At 42.6% G+C, this 19,458-nt stretch overlaps 1 protein-coding gene across 6 annotated transcripts in view; it reads right to left on the bottom strand.

Annotated features, from left to right (window-relative positions):
* The window catches only part of POSTN (periostin), a 49,749-nt gene that overhangs the window by 7,347 nt on the left and 22,944 nt on the right, over window positions 1-19,458 (bottom strand). For 2 of the 6 annotated variants that reach the window (XM_050937212.1, XM_050937209.1), the window contains exons 11-20: window positions 19,138-19,274; window positions 17,817-17,947; window positions 13,312-13,442; window positions 13,020-13,122; window positions 11,934-12,001; window positions 10,175-10,220; window positions 6,235-6,297; window positions 4,705-4,782; window positions 1,553-1,642; window positions 596-676 (exon numbers count right to left, since the gene is read on the bottom strand). In XM_050937212.1, coding sequence (XP_050793169.1) covers window positions 596-676; window positions 1,553-1,642; window positions 4,705-4,782; window positions 6,235-6,297; window positions 10,175-10,220; window positions 11,934-12,001; window positions 13,020-13,122; window positions 13,312-13,442; window positions 17,817-17,947; window positions 19,138-19,274 — 928 coding nt within the window. The remainder of the gene's footprint in view (window positions 1-595; window positions 677-1,552; window positions 1,643-4,704; window positions 4,783-6,234; window positions 6,298-10,174; window positions 10,221-11,933; window positions 12,002-13,019; window positions 13,123-13,311; window positions 13,443-17,816; window positions 17,948-19,137; window positions 19,275-19,458) is intronic. The other 4 variants (XM_050937208.1, XM_050937211.1, XM_050937207.1 and 1 more) reach the window with 3 other exon arrangements.

Raw genomic sequence — 19,458 nt, 5'->3', positions numbered from 1 at the left:
TTTACATAAAACATTCAGAATTCTAAATTACATTATATTACATTAACGAACAAGCTGAGTAACTACAAAATCCATTTATTATAAGAAGTTCCATGCCAAACATCTGGTTATCATCACGACAGAAAAGCAATCATTTTGATCAGTTCTCAGTATACAGTATACATGAGCAGTTTCACTTAAAATGAATTGCTAATGAAGTACATATTGAGACAGATACCAATGATGGGTCATTTGTAGTATGCCTTTCACACCTCCTTCTGGGACTTCTTTTCTTGTCTTGATGTGGAACTTGACATGTTGAAAAATAAAGCTCTCTACTGCATTTCAAGCACATATTTATATAGATCCAAACAAGCCTCCACTATGAGGTTCAGATTTCAAGGAACCGTACATCTCTATAATAGATCAAATCAAATCCTCAGATCTGAGCACTCCTAAACCTTGCAGTGTTTAATTTCTAGCTCTGAACTTGTGGCTTGGGCCCACCTTATATATGTATGTTTATTAAAATTATAAGATGCATAATTTTCAGTAATTAAATACCTGGGTAGATCTCATGGCACCTACATTTTTCTTTGAGAAGAAAAATACTAACCTTCTTCAAGCAATTTCTTCAAATTTTCCTCCGTATCTCCTCTACCACCTGCAGTAATTCGGGTATATTGAATTTCAGGACCTGAAACAAAGTTTAAAAGGGGCAGCATTGAAACAAAGACTACACTATTGCATTTTATTGTATTTTCTCCTATGAAACATCTAGTATGTTTCTGTCTTCAACAGAATCATCATGTTCAAAATTATAATTAAAGATGACCCCAGAATGCTATATAGATCTCTCCCCCAGCCCCTCACAAGGTACTTACTTAGATTCCTAAGAGTCAAAGTACCATTTTCAAAATGGGAATTAGAATCCTAATTCACTTAAGTGCTTTTGAAAATTTTACCCACCATGCCTATAATTTTTTTATTAATTAATGATTTATTATGTATTGATTTATTTTAAATGCTAGTAAGGCATTACTTGTTAGTACTAAAATTTTAAATTTAATCTTGGAGATGTTGCCACCTTCTCAAATTTTTCTTTATTTGAAATACTGATAAAATTGTCCTTTCCATAGCAGCAATGTGAATTTTTTTTAATCCGTTTTCCTCAGAAATCTTTTTATCTTGAAAATGGGCCTATTTTTTTAAAACTAAAAAATAATACTAATACTACTAATAATTAATCATAAAAACCCACCATGGCATACATTCCTGAAATGTTTGCAGAAGGGACTTCTTTTTGAGATATAGAAACATGCTGACTTTTGATAGTTCTACTTTGTGTTTAAAATATTGCAGACACTTCTGTGCACATCTATGTACAACCCACAGCCAGGAGCTGGCCTTCCCTAGGAGTAGTGGGAAAGGCTTAAGAATTTTGGATGGCATTCACCTTTCTGCAGAGTGCACCACAAGAGCCAGAGCAGGACTTCAGAAATGCACAGATTAACCTGGTGCAGAAAGGTCAATTTCAGCCAGTGGGAACAGAAAGGTGCTTCACATAGTTTACCTTGAATAATTCTCTCTTCTGTCACTTTTTTTTCAGTCACCTCGACAGGATGGCCATCGATTATTTTGGTGTATGTTTCAATAATAGGCTCTATAATGATATTTTAAAAATTAAAGATCTTAATAAAGTGGTCAGGAATATACTGGATATGTCATTTTGATGATCCTGCTTTCACATTGGAAAGTAAATAAACTGGTAGATAGGGCACCAGACTGGGACTCAAGAGCTTTGACAATGACCTGCTTTTTTATCTACAGCAAGTCACTTTACCTCTCTGTGCCTATATTTCCTCTCTTCTACCCTTTATTTGTCTTTTCTATTTAAATAATAAACTCTTCAGGCAGAAACTGTTTCTCACTATGTGTTTGTATAGCACCTAGCACCATGGGATCATGATCTTGATTGGGACCCCTCAGTGCTACTGCAGTACAAATTAATAATAATAAGAAGAATGGCCATATGGAGCTGGCCTCAGTGCTTGGATCTGGATCAGGACCTAAGCTTCCCTCAAGTCCAGGGATGGTCATATCCAAAGTTTTGGTTGAGGATCATATTTGTTAGAAACACTTCAAGGACCTGAGGAAGTGGGAGGAAATGCCAGTGTCCACATGGAAAGTGGAAGTGGATGAAAGTGATCTTGAAATGATAGAATTCATGATTTTAAAGAATGTTAGGAGGTAAAACAGCAGCATAAAGATAATGGATTTCAAGAAAACAGACTTTAGCAAACTCAAACAGATGGTAGATAAGCTCCCACGGGAAGCCAGTGTAAGGAGGAAACCAGTTTGAGAGAGTTGGCTGTTTTTCAAAGAGACATTAGTAAGGACACAAGAGCAAACTATCCCACAGCATAGGAAAGATAGGAAATATGGCAAGAGATGACCCTGGCTTAACCAGGAGATTTTCAATTACCTTAAATTTAAAAAAAAGTTCTACAAAAAGTGGAAATTAGGTCTAATTATGAAGGATGAATGTAAACAAACAACATAAACATGTAAGGACAAAATTAGAAAGGTCAAGGCACAAAATGAGATTAAACTAGCTAGAGACATAAAGGGTAACAAGAAAACATTCTACAAACACATTAGAAGCAAGAGGAAGACCAAGGACAGGATAGGCCTGTTACTTAATGATGAGGGTGGGAAACAATAACAGAAAATGTGGAAATGGAAGAAGTGCTAAATGACTTTTTTTGTTTCAGTTTTCACCAAAAAGATTAGTGGCAATCAGATGTCGAACATAGTGAAAATGAGGTAGGATCTGAGGGTAAAATAGGGAAAGAACAAGTTAAAAATTACTTAGACAAGCTAGATGTCTTCAAGTTGGCATGGCCTGATGAAATACACCCTACAGTATTCAAGGAACTGACTGAGGAGATATCTGAGCCATTAGCGATTATCTTCAAAAAATCATAGAGGACAGGAGAGATTCCGGAGGACGGGAAGAGGGCGAATATAGTGCCAATCTATTAAAAAGGGGAATAAAGACAACCTGGGGAATTATAGACCAGTCAGTTTAACTTTAGTACCTGGAAAGATAATGGAGCAAATAATTAAGCAATCAATTTGAAAACATCTCTAGAAGATAATAAGGTGACAAGTACATGGATATGTCAAGAACAAGTTGTGTCAAACCAACCTAATAGCTTTCTTTGACAGAGTAATAAGCCTTGTGGATAGGGAAGATGTGGTATATCTTAACTTTAGTAAGGCTTTTTATACTGTCTCACATGACCTTCCCATAAAAGAACTAGGGAAATACAGCCAAGATGGAGCTACTGGAAGGTGGGTGCATAACTGGTTGGAAAACCATTCCCAGAGAGTATTTATCAGTGGTTCATAGTCAAAATGGAAGGGCATATAGAGTGGGGTCCTGCAGGGATCAGTCCTGGTTCTGGTTATGTTAAATATCTTCATAAATTATTAAGATAATTGCTTAGAGAGTATACTTATAAAGTTTGCAGATGATACCAAGCTGGGAGGAGTTGCAGGTGCTTTGGAGGATAAGATTAAAAAATCTGGGTGAACTGGAGAAATGGTCTGGAATAAATAGGATGAAATTCAATAAAGACAAATGCACAGTACTCCACTTAGGAAGGAACACATACAAAATGGGAAATGACTGCTTAGAAAAGAGTACTGCGGAAAGGGATTTGAGAATTGTAGTGGACTTCAGGATAAATATGAGTCAACAATGTAACGCTGTTGCAAAAAGAACGAACATCATTGTGGGATGTATTAGCAAGAATGTTGTAAGCAAGACATGAGAAGTAATTCTTCTACTCTATTCCATGCTGATAAGACCTCAGCTAGAGTATTGTATACAGTTTTGTGCACCATTGGGAAAGAAGTGGACAAATTGGAGTAAGTCCAGAGGAGAGCAACAAAAATGATTAAAGGTCTAGAAAACATGACCTATGAGGAAAGATTTAAAAAATGGAGTTTGTTTGGCTGGAGAAGAGATGACTGAGGGGTACATGATAACAGTTTTCAAGTACATAAAAGTTTGTTACAAGCAGGAGTGTGAAAAATTGTTCTTCTTAACCTCTGACAATAGGAGAAGAAGCAATGGGCTTTAATTGCAGCAAGGGCAGTCAGATTGAACATTAGGAAAAACTTCCTAACAGTCTGGGTAATTAAGCACTGGAAGAAATTGCCTAGGGAGACTGGGGAGTCACCATCATTTGGAGGTTTTTAAGAACAAGTTAGATGAAAACCCATCAGGAACAGTCTAGTTATTACTTCTGCTTTGAGTACAGGGGACTGGACTAGATGACCTATTGAGGTCCTTTCCAGTCCTACGTGTCTAAGATTCACATCTATGTCAATATATGTTCACTTTCTATCTCGTCTATCCACTGCACTTTAGAAGGCAGGACAACAGCTAACAAACACAATTAAATTGAGACAGATGGCAACCCAGCATGTAAAGTGCTGGAATTATAACATCAGATACAGTGTTGAAGAGTTAGGAAAAATCTGTAACAGGTAGGAATGAAATGCTACTATATTTCCTGAATGAAATAATAAAAGCAAATCTGATGACTCATAAAAATCCACATGGCTCTTCACTGAAATAAAACCTGACTTGGAACTATAAATCTTCCATAAGTACTTTGGCTAATAAAGTCTAGCCACTGAAAGTTTATTCACCTCCATGAATCACTTTAGTTATTGTCTCGCCTTCTCTAAACAATTTTGATTCTGGTTCCCCTTCGATCACTCTCGTGCCTGGAAAAAACATATATAATATGCAAAACAGCTAAGGTAGAAAAGGCATTAACATTCTCCACATAAAAACCATAACATATAATATTCCATTCTGATTATTTATTGTTATAATATTACATTTGTATAATGCCAGAGATTTATATGAGAAAATAAAGCTAAGTGTATCCATTCATGAGAACAACTGAATAATCTTGCATTTTCTCTCTCACACCAGTTGGAGTTATAATATCCCTCAGCCTGCTGAATAACAGGAATTTAAAGATTTGTTGACTAGTCTATGTCCTGTCTATGGCAAAATCATCTCCTCAGGATCTGCCTTCCTGGGTATAAGTTGGGACACATCTCCTCTTTGACATTGTCCCCACTCCTTAGAACCCTACAGATGCTTCTCCACCAGTTCTCTGCATGGAACAAGCTCTGTGGAGATTTGGGAGGTGGACTCCTGACTCTCTTCATGGCGCTGTCTCCTGCTAACCACTCAGATACCCAGTTAGTTCCATTTCAATCAATCTTACCTCCTTGTAGGACCTCTGTACAGCTGCCACTGTGCAGCCAATGGTAGCATATCTCATGGAGAGCCATAGTGGAGGCCAATGAAGCAGCCTGTAGGGACTGGTGTGGTAGGAACACCTGTTGACTATTGTCTTTGCAGCTCAAGGGGTGAGGTGCCCATAGATCCTCATCCCAATCAGTTAGCATTTTAAAGCCATTTTATACTGATGACAATAACTACACATTATTTAAAACAGCAAAGAACTAGGCCCCAAATTCTGATTAAGGGAGGCAGAGTTTGAGTGTCTGGCTCAGACTCATCTCCAATTGTAAGGCAGCAGTTGAGTAATGCATGACTAAGTTTAAAACACAACATCAGTTCTTTACAGAGTATTAGAATGTTCCCAAGAGAGAGATGTGGCTTTGCACCTCCCCTTACTCTGTTTTCGGTGCTAATAGCGTGATATAGTCTGTAACCTTATTAGCGGACATTTATTGTACAATTCCTCTCTTTGTTACAGGTATCAGAGGGGTAGCCGCGTTAGTCTGTATCCACAAAAACAACAAGGAGTCCAGTGTCACCTTAACGACTAACAAGCTTATGCCCAAATAAATCTTTTAGTCTTTAAGGTGCCATCGGACTCCTTGTTGTTTTTATAATGGATAGTCACCCTCTTTTTTTAAAAAGTTGACCTTCCATAGAAGTTGACTCCATAAGAAGGTTTTTTTTTTATTATTAATCAGGATTAACCTGACATTGTGTTTTCATACAGGTTGGTTTATTGTCAAGTGGTTAAAACAATAAAGTCCAGACTTGCTGGACCTCCTATATGTTGCAATAGGAGGCGATGCACAGGGTCCTAGATTAGCTTTTAGCTAGTTAAATAACTAGCTAAATGAACCTCAATCTAGAGCACACCGGTGCATCACAAAACATATAGCTCTATTTATAAATCCTACCTTGAGTAACTTTTCGAATTGTTGCACCACCAACTACTTTCGTGATTTTTCTACCTGGTTTTTCTGACAAACATACATATATATTTTAGTGACTGCATCAATAACAGCTATGCTCAGTTGCTGCTTTAAATTTAGAGGAATGTTTGCATTTTAATTGCGGGCATATTATACAAGTACATAGTAACACAATGTAATAGAATTTAATCACACAACTCAATACAATTATTCATAAAATGATGTTTTTAAAACCCTGCTCCTTTTAACCTTAATCTGCTTTGTTTTTTTTGCCAGACTAGTGCAATCGAAATATGTGGCACATAGAGGGTTGCATAAAGCAGTACTTTTTTGCTTAGTTCAGGATGGGTTGCCCACTCTACCCTCTGAAGAGACTTTGGAAGAGTATTTATTTTCACTAAATCTTCCTCTAGCACTATGATCTGTCTATGACTTCCTGCCATAGCTAGAAAAAATAACATATTGGCAACTTTGGGAGATTTTTTTAGTGGCAGTTGCAGGCATTTGTGTCTTTTCGGGATTGCTGCAGCTGCTGCTGGCAAGCCATGAGAGCCAAAACTGGCGTTACCAGGAATGAGACTCAATGGTGAGAATATAGGCGGAGTCAGAATACTGGCAAACAAAAAACATGCACTGGATTATAGCCAGAGGTAGGATTACTGATTTGCCACCCAGTGATAGTTGGCTGGATGAAGTGACTAGTCAATGCTCACTATTTGTACTGTTATTTCATCTTGCCTTGGTGAATAGTTCTGACCTGTGCATCAGAAAGTACCAACTCACACCATTTCACATTGTCATTAACTGTGGAATAAGCAAGATCACGACCTTCATGTTGGGAAGAAACCCCCTCAACAACAACTTTACAAGCATTTATTTAATCCCATCTTTGCTGGGTTTGACTTCTGCAAATTCCCTTCAGAACATTCCAGTGGGACATGGGGACTTCTAAGTCATGTGCTGAGTGCCTAAGGAAGCAGCAGAGCTGTGTTCTGCCTTATGTACCAAGTTCATGAGGCAGTATTTAAATGACTGATGATTTTTTATTCTTTCATAGGTGACGAAGTGGGGCTGTTTTTAATGTTTTCTCTGAATAGTGTGTGGGTGCTTCAGTTACGGCCGACTCTCTGTCGCCTGGCAACTAATGGCCTGGGACCTTCCCACCCTGCAAGGGGATGCTAAAGGTGTGGAAAAACAAAGAGATCAGGTGACCTCCTGGCCCGGGAAAGAGACAAAGCCCAGAGAGGAGGGGCTGGAGTGGGTTTGGCAGTTTTGGAAGCTGGCTGGGAAATGGAGGGGAGCCCCAATGGGGCTTGGGCCTCCCAAAGGGGCTGGGGCCTCCCTGGGGCCCCAGACGAACCTAACTAAAGGGGGTTCTGTTGTCTGTACCGGCTAGACCTGTTTTGGACTGTGTTTCTGTCATCTAAATAAACCTCTGTTTTACTGGCTGGCTAAGAGTCACGTCTGACTGCGAAATAGGGGTGCAGGACCCAGTGGCTTCCCCCGGACCCCGCCTGCATGGACTCGCTGTGGGAAGCGCACGGAGGGGCATATGTTGAATGCTCCTAGAAGAGACTCAGGAGGTGAAGCCGTGTAAGCTTCTTGCCCTGAAGACTGTCTGCTCCGAGGAAGAGGAGGCTCCCCAAAGTCCTGACTGGCTTTGTGGAGAGCAGTTCCAGAGCATCGCCCAGGGACTCCGTGACACATAGAATTTATCCAGTAGGGATGAGAGTCATGAGACTTTCAAGAGTACTCAGTGTTAGCTTTATTCTGCTTCCAATGAACTCAATGAGAATTTTACCTTAGAGTTTAGTAGTAGCAGAGTTAGGTCAATATTGCATGCTTTTGAAAATTCCTTCCAAGATTTTTATTCCACTTTTTTTGGTCCCAACATCCAGAAGTGCTGACTTCCTCTCTACCTGGGGGTACTTGACCGCCCCTCCACCCAGGCTCGCCCTTCCCCCAAGCGTCCACGCTCACCATGTCTCTTCCCATCCTTGCCCCACCTCTTTCTACCACTTCCCCAGAGTGCTCCCTGTCCCTGCTCCTCTCCCTCCCCCCAGATGTTCCATGGTGTGCAGGAGGCGCTGGGAGGGAGGGGCCGAGTTGATCAGTGGGGCCACCGGCAGGCAGAAAGTGCTGGGGGGGGGAGAAGGGGAGCTTGGCTGTCGATGGGTGCTAATTACCATTTTTTGTTCAATGTCCCATTTTTAAAAATGTTAAACAAAACACTATCGAAAACGTCTTTTTTTTCATTTACTGAAAACCTAATAACGATTTTGGTACTTAAAATAACCCAAAAAATCTTTGAAACATGGCACAATTTGTTTTTTTGTTTGTTTTTTAAATTAAAATGCAAGCCGTTTCCCATGACAAAAATTACTTTAGAAAACAGGCCTTTTAAGAAAGATCTTTTTGTTCAGAAAAGTTTGGCCACTTCTAGTTGTTATCTCTGCTTTTCAAGCAACATGTGGAAACCTGGATTTGTTCTGTTCCAAAATTAATCTTATTACGTCAATGCATTTCAAGGTGAAAAGGAGCCAGTTTTACCCTCTTTTCTGGTGATGGGCTAAAGGCTGCCTTCAATCACTTTAATATTTGGCTTCACTTTAAATTTAGATGCTGAAAGCACAGAAAGTGGAACATGAAGCACAGTTACATAAAAACTTCCAAACAAAGTTGTTCCTTTCTTATGATCCCTTTATAGGATGGCTTTTTCAGACTTGATGTGGCTATAAGGAATCAGGTAAAATCAGTGTGAAGTACTGTTTGCAAAAAAAGGACTTTTTTAGAGATCCAGAGTAAGAACCTACGAAATTCTAGTGATTAAGCTGTGACATTATACATGTTATGCACAGAAGGAAACTATTCAACAGAAAAATCAACCAAATATATTAATAGGTTTTATTGTTTGTATAGCACCAGTAATGTTCTAGAATTGAGGATTATACTGTTGGACTACACAAATATGCCATTTACCTTTGTTTGTATCTCCTGAAAATATCAGCTCCATGGCAACAGAAGAAAACAAAGGAAAACAGAGACTCCTACACTTATCTAACTTTTTTTTTAAATTTGAATTTTATATTTTTTTTCAGGAGACAGCATGGGTGATAGGGAGATAAAAAACAAACAGCATCGACTCATGTCATTCTGAGAACTGAATCTCAACATCAGCTTATCAGTTCTGAATTCTCTAAAGCCCAATGCAGTGTTCTAGCTAGAGTCTTAGGGTACACCTATACTACCTTCCGGATCAGCGGGTAGGAATCGATCTATTGGGGATCAATTTATCACATCTGATCTAGACACGATAAATTGATCTGTGAATTGACACCCATACTCCACCTCGTCAGGAGGAGTAAGCAGCATCGACAGGGGAGCTGTGGCAGTTGACTTGCCACCTTGAGGATGGCCAGGTAACTCGAACTAAGATTCGTGTACTGTAGACCAACCCTTAGGCTCCAGTCCTGCAAAGACGTAGGCATGTGCCCAAGTCTATCACGCATAAGCCTTTGTGGCACCAGAACCTTGGGCTATAGCTACATTAGAGAGCTCACAGGTCAATGCTGTCTCCTGCCACTTTTTTGAAGCAATATTGCTCTGCACTGCCCCTAACACTGGGCTATGGCTGAAAGCTAAACGAGGACATTTTTTCCCACCACTCTAGCCCGAGGAATTTAAACTACTTCCTTCAGCGATGCTTCCCCGTCACAAATGTGAAATATGAAAATACTGCATTGGGTATCATGATAAAGGCAAATCCGTGTCTTTGTACTACTCTTCATCCATACACCATGAGAATGGCCTAATTTCATAGTGATGACTTTCTTTTTAATTGAATGATGCTTTTCAAGCTGCAATGGCAACAGTTTTTAAAAGCAATATCACCAAATGTGTCTGGAAATATTCCAAATTAACTTACTGAAAAATGTCAGGGGGATCTCTTGGAAGTGGCTGCCATGAACAAACTATAAATAAAGAACAAATCCAGCAAACATATAAGGACTTTTACAATAAAAACTCACTTTTTAATGCATTAAATACTATATGTACCAGATCCAAAGCCCACTGAGCTCATGTGCAAGATCCACATTGAATTTCGTTAGGCATTGGATCAGACCCTATGCCTCAGTGGTATTGGAGACATGAGGGTGTGCAAAACTCTAGCCCCTGGCTGTACAGACCATGAGGGATGTTGGCAGAGGACACACAAGAGTGACAATTGCTACACCCTCTAAAAATTCTACAGCTTAGTGCACCATAATGGTCTGCCCATTTTTGCCCGCCTTGGTGGAAGGGCCAAACCTCTCAGCTCCCTTCTAGTGGTGCCTTGACCGTGCCTCCTTTTGCCCCCTGATTCATGCTGGGGCTGGTGTGTATGGTGGCAGAGGCAACAACAGTTCCTTTGCCACTCAAGGTTTCTCCCAGCAAGGCAAAGGCCGATTAAGATTTACTGGAGTCCTGGGCACAAAGAACATCTGGCCCCGCTACACTCTAGGGGTCCCCAGGTGCCAGAACTGGGCAGGCCAGGTGTGCCATGGCCCCTCCATACTTTTAAAAATGGGAGGGGCATGCCTGTCCACTTTTTAAATGGGTGTAGTGGCTTTGAGCAGGCACAAGGTGGCGGTAGTTTTTGAGGGTGGCAAGGGGGCATTGCCCCTCCCCAAACAGCAAGCCTTGGGCCAGAGGTGACAGAAGGAGCGTTGCCACACGTGGCTGCTGCTTTGGGCACAAAGCCCAGCCAGCAGACGGGGCAACCTGTCACCAGGAACAGGAGGGACCCAGCAGGGGCAGCCTGGCAGGCCAGTAGCAATGGGAGCTGTGCCAGAGGAGCCCTCCCTGTCTGGATCCTCACTGCCTGTGACCTTCCCGGGGCTCCTCACAGTGTCTCTCAGCCAGGGCAGGGCCTTCTCTCCCTGTAGAGTGTGTCTGCAGGTCCCAGGGAGAGGGCAGGATGCCCAACCAGAGCCCCTGTCCCTGGGTTCCACCTGGAGAATGGGAACACAGCTCAGGGACTGCTCTTGGGCACCCTGGCCCCTGTCTAGGCAGGTGGAGGATCCGGGACTCCCCATGGCAGCCCTGGCTCCCTGGGAGGCTCCTACCATGGTCCAGCTTTGGCTTCTGTCCTGGCCAGAGGGTGGGGCTCTGGGGAGAAGAGGAGAAGCAGGGGGCGGGGCCATGGTTCCAGTACTGGAGGAGACCCCCTCACTTCTACCCAGGTTCTGGAGCTCCTGTGGGGACCCCCATCTTGGCAAGGGTCCCTGGGCATGAGCGCATGGGCCCAGGCATTAATCCACTTTTGCAGAGAGGGTATCCTCAAGGATTTAGAGCCACCTGGCTTTAGAACTGGTTTATGCTGCTGGAGGAGTGGAATATAACCACAGCAGGAATCTGAATCTGGTCCAGAGTGTGTCTGAGACTTCAGTGTGGTCAAATGTACTGTAACCAAAGATACTTGGCAGGATATTTTTTAATCTGGTATTTATGAGTTTCATTTGACAGTGAATATAATGGATCATGTGATGACTCTATGGAAAGTGGATCCTTGTTCTAGGACAAACAGGGCTCTATCAGTCAGATTAAAGTGTTGTTCATTGAAGAAATACTGGTGAAGGGAACTCTTCTGTTTGCATATATATGGCTAAAACCATAAACAATCAAACCTTTATTTAAAAAAGTACCTTAATCTGAATGTATTTAATCATCTTATTAAGGATGGTGAGCAACTGATCATTTCCAACAGGTACATCTGCAAAAAGGAATGCAAATATTTTTGGAAAAGGAAACAGTTGTAAAAATCTTCTGTTGATCAGCTGCCAAGGGCTGCCGTGTTCCTAACTGAAGGCATTTCTTAAGGTTCATAATAAGCATTCAGATTTGAATTTATAATTAAATGAAACAATCTGAAATCTAATAATGAATAAAAACATGTCAATTTAAATATACCTCTACCCTGATATAACGCAACCTGATATAACACAAATTCGGATGTAACGTGGTAAAGTAGTGCTCTGGGAGGTGGGGAGGCTGCGCACTCCAGCAGATCAAAGCAAGTTTGATATAATGCGGTTTCACCTATAACGCAGTAAGATTTTTTGGCTCCCGAGGAGAGTGTTATATTGGGGTGAAGGTGTATGTCAATATTAAATAAGTCAATTTAAATAACAGTAAAGGCAGCTTGCTATTAGTAAGACTAGAAACCCTGTGAAGAGTATTCATGTACATCTGACATCTTTAACTGAAATTATTTCCTTCTGCCATTGTTCTTAGCGATCAGAAGGGATTGTGATTACCATGGACGTGGAATCCAAATCTCTCTCCTGTTGGGTACATAGCCTGTATCATCTTGTATCCTGCTATAAGCCTGAGCAGTGTTTAATTTGTGCCAGGGCTTGCCAAAGCTGAGCACTGGCACCACTAGGCTTGGCAGTTCATAGCCCCAGCACCTCTGGACTTGCTGCATGAGTTATGAATGTAAAAAAACTTGCTTGAACCCCAGCACCTAATTGCCTGAGCCCTGGCACCTCTTTCATTACAAATTAAGCACTGAGCCTCAGGTATTCTCACACTTAAGAAACTACCACAGCACCAGGCAAAAGTTGTCCAAGAACCGATTCTTATTTGCTTTTCTGCATTGTGTAATTATAAAAGTAGTGATTTTTTGAAAAGACACAAAACACAGAGTACTGCTAACTCTTTACATATGCTTAGAAGAGGTACATAGAGGTTTTCTATATATTTATTCCCTGCATTAAGCCAATACTCACCTACTGGATACAAGAGTTTATCTATAACGTGAATAACACCATTAGTTGCCATGAGATCTGATTCTTTTGATTTCACTTCATTCACCAGAAGTGTGTCATTTACCTAACAAACAACAAAAAGAGAACTCAAGATACTGAACATGTATGTTTCCAAAAAATGTTGAGTCTTACTATGGTGGTTTATTACTGTTCAAGTACACATCTTTCTGTAATATACACTATTTAATATATGGACCTGATATGCCAATTCCATATTAGAGTGAGTATCATAATATTTTTTTTTAGTACTTACTGTTTTCAAGAACAGTTTGCTTCCCTGGATAGTTTTGAGAATGTTTGTCACACCAGGTTCAAAACCGCTTCCAATGTAAATTCCTTTTGTTAGGTGATACAGAAGAATAGTCCTGAGAGCGTTTTTGTCGCCTATAAAAATAGCCATTAAATGGTGCTGCTTAGTTCATTTGTAAAGATACCAAGGATTCATGGAATGATGCTTGAATAAGATCACTGCTTTGACAGACACACAGCTTGGCATATCTAAAAGCACATACCATTCTTCCCCTAGGAAGAGGATGAGCGAGAGCATGAACCAGATGTGACCAAATGTTAGTCACATTGCTTAATGAGAAGGCACTAAGAAAATACACTGATGGGGGTGGTATTAGAACGTATATAGAATAAAACAGAAAAGTGTTCAGCATTTTGCTCCTATTCACTTGCTTTGAAAAATCACAGCTATGAATTCTCCAGTCCTTAAATACCTGTCTGATCTCCTCTTACTTAAATCCCGTAAAACAGCATCTACCAGACAACAGTGTAATGGTGTGCCAAGCCCACTATGGCTAGAATGAGATCATACTGAACACTCTGTAGTATATGAAACAAATTCAGAAAGCTAAGCCATTTAAAAAATCCAATGGGATCCACGCTTTATATGAATTCTCAGAGTAAAAATAATGGCAGAAGATAAGAGAAGTAAATGCTGGGTGAAAAGTTAAGTAGTGAATTAAAGAGAATGACAATGGACTTATATTATTATATGCAGTATTGCTGTAGCAATGTTGATTCCAGGATATTAGAGAGAGGTAGTTGAGTTAATATCTTTTATTGCACCAACTTCTGTTGGTGTGAGAGACAAGCTTTTGAGCTTAGGCCTGGTCTACTGTAGGAAATTAGGTTGGTATAACTGTATTACTCAGGAGTGTGAAAAATCCACACCCCTGAGCAGTGCAATTAAATCGACCTAAACCCTGGGAAAATTCTCCCTTCCACCTAGCTACTGCCTCCTGGGGAGCTGGATTAACTAAACTGACAGGAAAGCTGCTCCCGTTAATAGGTAGCATCTTCAGTGAAGTGCTAAAGTGGAGAAGCTGTACTGTTGCAGCTTTTTAAATGTAGACAAGCCCTTACGCAGATCTCTTCTTCAGATCTGGCAAATGTACTCAGAGTGTGAAAGCTAAACACAAGATGGAATGGATTGTTTATGTAAGGGGACTGTTATCCCCTTACTAACATGCAGTGGGGGTGTTTTGGTTGGCTAGCTCCCAGTACCGAAAGGGGAAGGGTAGATGGGAAATCAGGACCCTGAGACTGACAGTCCCCAGGGGCAATGGGGAGAGGCCAACGCTCCAGGTGGCCTGATTGACAGGATGGGCAGGCTAATCAAGGAGTCAGGAGGTCAGGGCTGTCCCGTCCTCCATCCTCCGTGTGAGCTGGAATTGCATGGGTCAGATAGAGTGAGGCCAAGCTAAAGAGAGAGCAGGGGCCCAAGCTAAGTTGCTGGGCGCTGCAGCCCCAAAGCCAGAGCACAGCCCAGAGAGCAGCCCCCTGCCCTGGGAGCAAAGTTGCAGCAACTGGAGCCAGAGGGGCCAGAAAAGCAGCCCAGAAAGCAGGTCAGAGCTGGAAGCAGAGTCACAGAAGCAGCCTGCAGAGCATACCTGTCCTGGGAGCAGAGCTGTAGCAATCAGAGACAGAGGCACCAGAGAAGCAGCCCAGGGAGCTGGAGGCAGAGCAGAAGAATCAGCCATGCTGAGACAGAGTGGAGCAGTCTGGAGCCGGGTACGGTGAGCAGTTGGGGAGAGCGAGGGGGACCCTGGGCAGTGGGCCAAGCACAGGGAGATGTCTCAGCCAAGAGGCTCTGCAGGCCAGACTTGGAGGGGAATCGTAACCCTGATGGGGTGCGGGTAATGCTGGGGAGAAGGGTCCTGTCACCTAGAGCATGAGAGCAGGTGGCCACAACCAGAGCAAGTGTCCAACCCACACCATCCCTTCAGCACAGCCAGAGCCTGAGAAAGAGGCCTGGGACCTACAAAAAACAGACTGTGAACTGCCCTGACATTCCAGAGACACTGTTTGTGATGTTCCCTGCCACAGAGCAGGGTGATGTGTTTCCTTTAACCTTTCCCGTTTTTCCTTACTCCTTTTTAAACTAATTGTTAATTCAATAAACTGTATTGCTTTAAATCATATGTAATGAGCAGTGGGTCAGGGAGGTGCCCAGTGCAGAGAGAGTACCCTGGAGTGGGGACACCCTAACCCTTGTCCTGGATGACCACAGCAGGGTTGGGGGTCAAGCCCCTCAGGAATCCTGGGCTCAGCCTTGTCAGGGTTACGAGGACTCTTCCAGACAGGAGAGTGTAAGGGGAGTCCTCAAGGGCAGGGAGGCCTCTGGGTAAAGGAAGTGGGAGTGAGGACTCAGATCCTTTCACTAGCCCACTTCACTGGGCTAGTGCAGAAGCCAGGAAAGTTCCCCACAATAGCGGGACCATTCCCCCGCTTACATTTGGCATAAGTAGTTAACACAGAAAAATGATAAAAGACAAAACCAGCATCTCACCTTTGGAGATAGGTGACGCGTAGGAGGAGTATGTGGGGTCAAGAACCCCCTCCCGCAGATTTCTATTTGGCCTGCAGGGAGCTGAAGGGGTGGGACAAGCTGCTTCTCATGATGGCAACTCTAGATTGCTGCTCTATGCAGTGTGGCAGATGCCTGAGAGAGAGTCTGGATATGGCGGTGGCCCATCCAGCCCCTTTGCTTCTCACCCATGCACAGCTGCCAGGGATGGGGGGAGGTGGGGCTCTGGCTCGCTCTGCTGCTGTCCCCAGCAGCCAAGGCAGGGTGGAGAGCAGAGAGTGGAGCGTGGCAGGCCACCACCCAGCCAGGATCTCTCTCTCAGAATCAGTAAAAGCAGCAAAGAATCCTGTGGCACCTTATAGACTAACAGACGTTTTGGAGCATGAGGATTCGTGGGTGAATACCCACTTCTTCAGATGCATGTGGTGGAAATTTCCAGGGGCAGGTATATATATGCTAGCAAGCAAGCTAGAGATAACGAGCTCAGTTCAATCAGGGAGGATGAGGCCCTGTTCTAGCAGTTGAGGTGTGAAAACCAAGAGAGGAGAAACTGGTTCTGTAGTTGGCAAGCCATTCACAGTCTTTGTTCAATCCTGAGCTGATGGTGTCAAATTTGCAGATGAACTGAAGCTCAGCAGTTTCTCTTTGAAGTCTGGTCCTGAAGTTTTTTTGCTGCAATATTGCAGACCTTAAGGTGGCCATCCTGCAGCAAAAAAACTTCAGGACCAGACTTCAAAGAGAAACTGCTGAGCTTCAGTTCATCTGCAAATTTGACACCATCAGCTCAGGATTGAACAAAGACTGTGAATGGCTTGCCAACTACAGAACCAGTTTCTCCTCTCTTGGTTTTCACACCTCAACTGCTAGAACAGGGCCTCATCCTCCCTGATTGAACTGAGCTCGTTATCTCTAGCTTGCTTGCTAGCATATATATACCTGCCCCTGGAAATTTCCACCACATGCATCTGAAGAAGTGGGTATTCACCCACGAAAGCTCATGCTCCAAAACATCTGTTAGTCTATAAGGTGCCACAGGATTCTTTGCTGCTTTTACAGATCCAGACTAACACGGATACCCCTCTGATCTCAGAATCAGCAACCCAGAGAGGCCAGTTTCAGCTAGCGTGAGAGGAGGCTCCCTCCCACTCCCCACCTGGGCCCAGCTGCCAGCAGAGAGAATGGCCAAACGCATGGGGGATGGGAGGCGCAGCAAGAGAGAGCGCAGAGGCCCCAGGCTGGGCACAGGGCAGGGAGGTCGCTGGGCAGAGGAGACACGTGAGGTAGTCACTGTCCTCCCCTTTAGATTGTGCTGCCCCAGTATTGGGAGGCCTTCGAGGCAAATAATAATAAGTCACGGTGTAGCTCTTAACTGAAGCAATTGGATGAGTAAGTGACAGAATGATTGGAGATGTAGGATGGGGTGTAATTGATTGACACAGCTTTACACTATTGCTCTGATCTTTACTCTTTTCACTTATTAAAGATCCTCTGGAACTTTCCATAGGAAATGAAGTATTAACCCTGGTATCACTGCTGAATTCCAGTATGTAAAGTGAGGGGACTGGATCTGTTTCTAGCCTTTGCCCAGGGAGTACAAAGTGGGCAAAGTCTTTATACCCTGCCACAATGCACCTGACTGCAGTGGTGTTTGAAGTGAGCAGTGAGGGTGAGGGCAGAGATGGCTGTGCTGGAGACAGGGGAAGAGAAAGGAAAGGAAAAGAGGGATGCCATCTTATAAACTCTGATCCCGTTGCCTGGGGGTACACAGAGTTCCTTGCAGGGAGGTGGTGTTAGGTGGATTCTAGGAGTATGAAGCACGCAGATTGGAGGCACTTTAAACACTTAGGGTGAAATCCTGCCCCACTAAAATCACTGGGATTTTTGCCATAGACTTCAATGGGATTTCACCCCTAGTTAATTTCTAATATTCTTGTGCTACTTACTTCTCAGTATTTCCTTTTCCTCATCCGTCAAGCCTTTAAAGGCCTCATTAGTTGGGACAAACAAAGTCCATTCTCCAGGTTGTGATAGAACATCATCTAAATCGGCATCTTTCACCAGATTAAGGAATATGCTAATCAGAAAAAAGAGCACACATTAAGTTATGGTCCAGTTTCCAAAGACTTGTTTACACAAGGAATTCTGAAGGCAACATCAGCACACAAAAGTTTGCTTAATTAGTTCCTGTCACTTCTAAGCATCTGTGTAGTACCTTACTCTGCAATTATTCCCAATGATTTCAAGGATGAGGGAGAGTGGAAGAGGTGGTGAATCACTGAGTGTGTCAAGAGCAATGGCTAGACTGAAGAGAAAGGGAGTAAAGAAAGAGGAGGATGTTGATGACCTTGATACAAGCAATGTTCATGGAGTGGAGCAGTCAGAAATGAGATTGCACAGAATCCAGTGGAGAAGTAGAGGAGAGGAAGACTGTATGCTCCCAGGGCAGGAGATAAAAGGGAAGAGGGAGAGAATAGTAAGATAAATAAGTTCAAGGGAGTAGTACTTCATTAAATGGGATACTAGAGTATGTACTCAGGCTACCCCGTGTACAGGCAAGTTGTGTATGGGGATTAGGGTTTGAGGAAAAATTAAGGCCCCAGGCTGTAGTCACACTTACTTATGAGAAATAGTCCTACTGAAAACACTCTAGACATATCCTCTCTGCTTTCCTACTGTCCCAGCCCCTCTGAACATCTTGCCAGGACCTGAGCGTGCGTGCCATGTTAAGCTATTACACCAGCCCTACACTGCCCTGGTGCTGGGAGATTTACCAGCAGGGAATGAGGTCTGGTTCTGGACCTTATTGTCACTGGAATGGCATGAAAGAGCTAGACTGCTGCCCAGAATGGGAGCCTATAGCTTCACTGTACCATTCTGGTATTATAAAATATACCTGCATGGAAAATGGAGAAAGAAATCCATTTCCCCCCCTACTATTTTTTATCAAAATTTAATTTTTCAGAGCAGCTCTACTCTATACTGATTGAGGGCTGCTCTAGACTACAAAGTTAGATCAGTTTAACTACATTGCTCAGGGCTGTGAAAAATGCCATGTGCTGAAAGATGTAATTAAGCTGACCTAAGCCCTGGTATAGAAACCACTAGGTCAATGGAAGAATTCTTTCATTGACCTAACTACCACCTCTCACAGAGGTGGATTGACTACAGTGACCCAAGAATGTGTTGTGCCACTGTAGCATTTCTTGTGTAGACATAACCACAGTCTATAGAGAGATTTTTATGCTGTGAAAACCTTTTGCTTACCTAAAGCGTTTATCATTCTTCAACACTTCACGCAGTGACTTTTCGGCTGGTTTGATGATCTGTCTGAAAATGTGAATAACACCATTCCTTCCCTCTTTGCTGCCTCTTACCATGCATGAATTTTCAATACATACAGCCTGATATAAAAGAAAAAACAAGACAAACCACCCGACATTAAAGTCACACCATCCATGCCACAGGCATGGCAACTTTAGTGAAGCATATTTTTTGTAATCAGCCTGAAACATAACTCCTCTGTAGCCTCTACAATTTAAAAATAGAATTTCTCCAACTTCTCATTGGCTAGTCAGTCGTTCCTCC

Source organism: Gopherus flavomarginatus, chromosome 1 (genome assembly GCF_025201925.1).
Source record: "Gopherus flavomarginatus isolate rGopFla2 chromosome 1, rGopFla2.mat.asm, whole genome shotgun sequence".
NCBI classification, from domain to species: Eukaryota; Metazoa; Chordata; order Testudines; family Testudinidae; genus Gopherus; species Gopherus flavomarginatus.
Note: the sequence above shows the minus strand (reverse complement) of the source record. Positions and strands in the feature narration are given on the sequence as shown.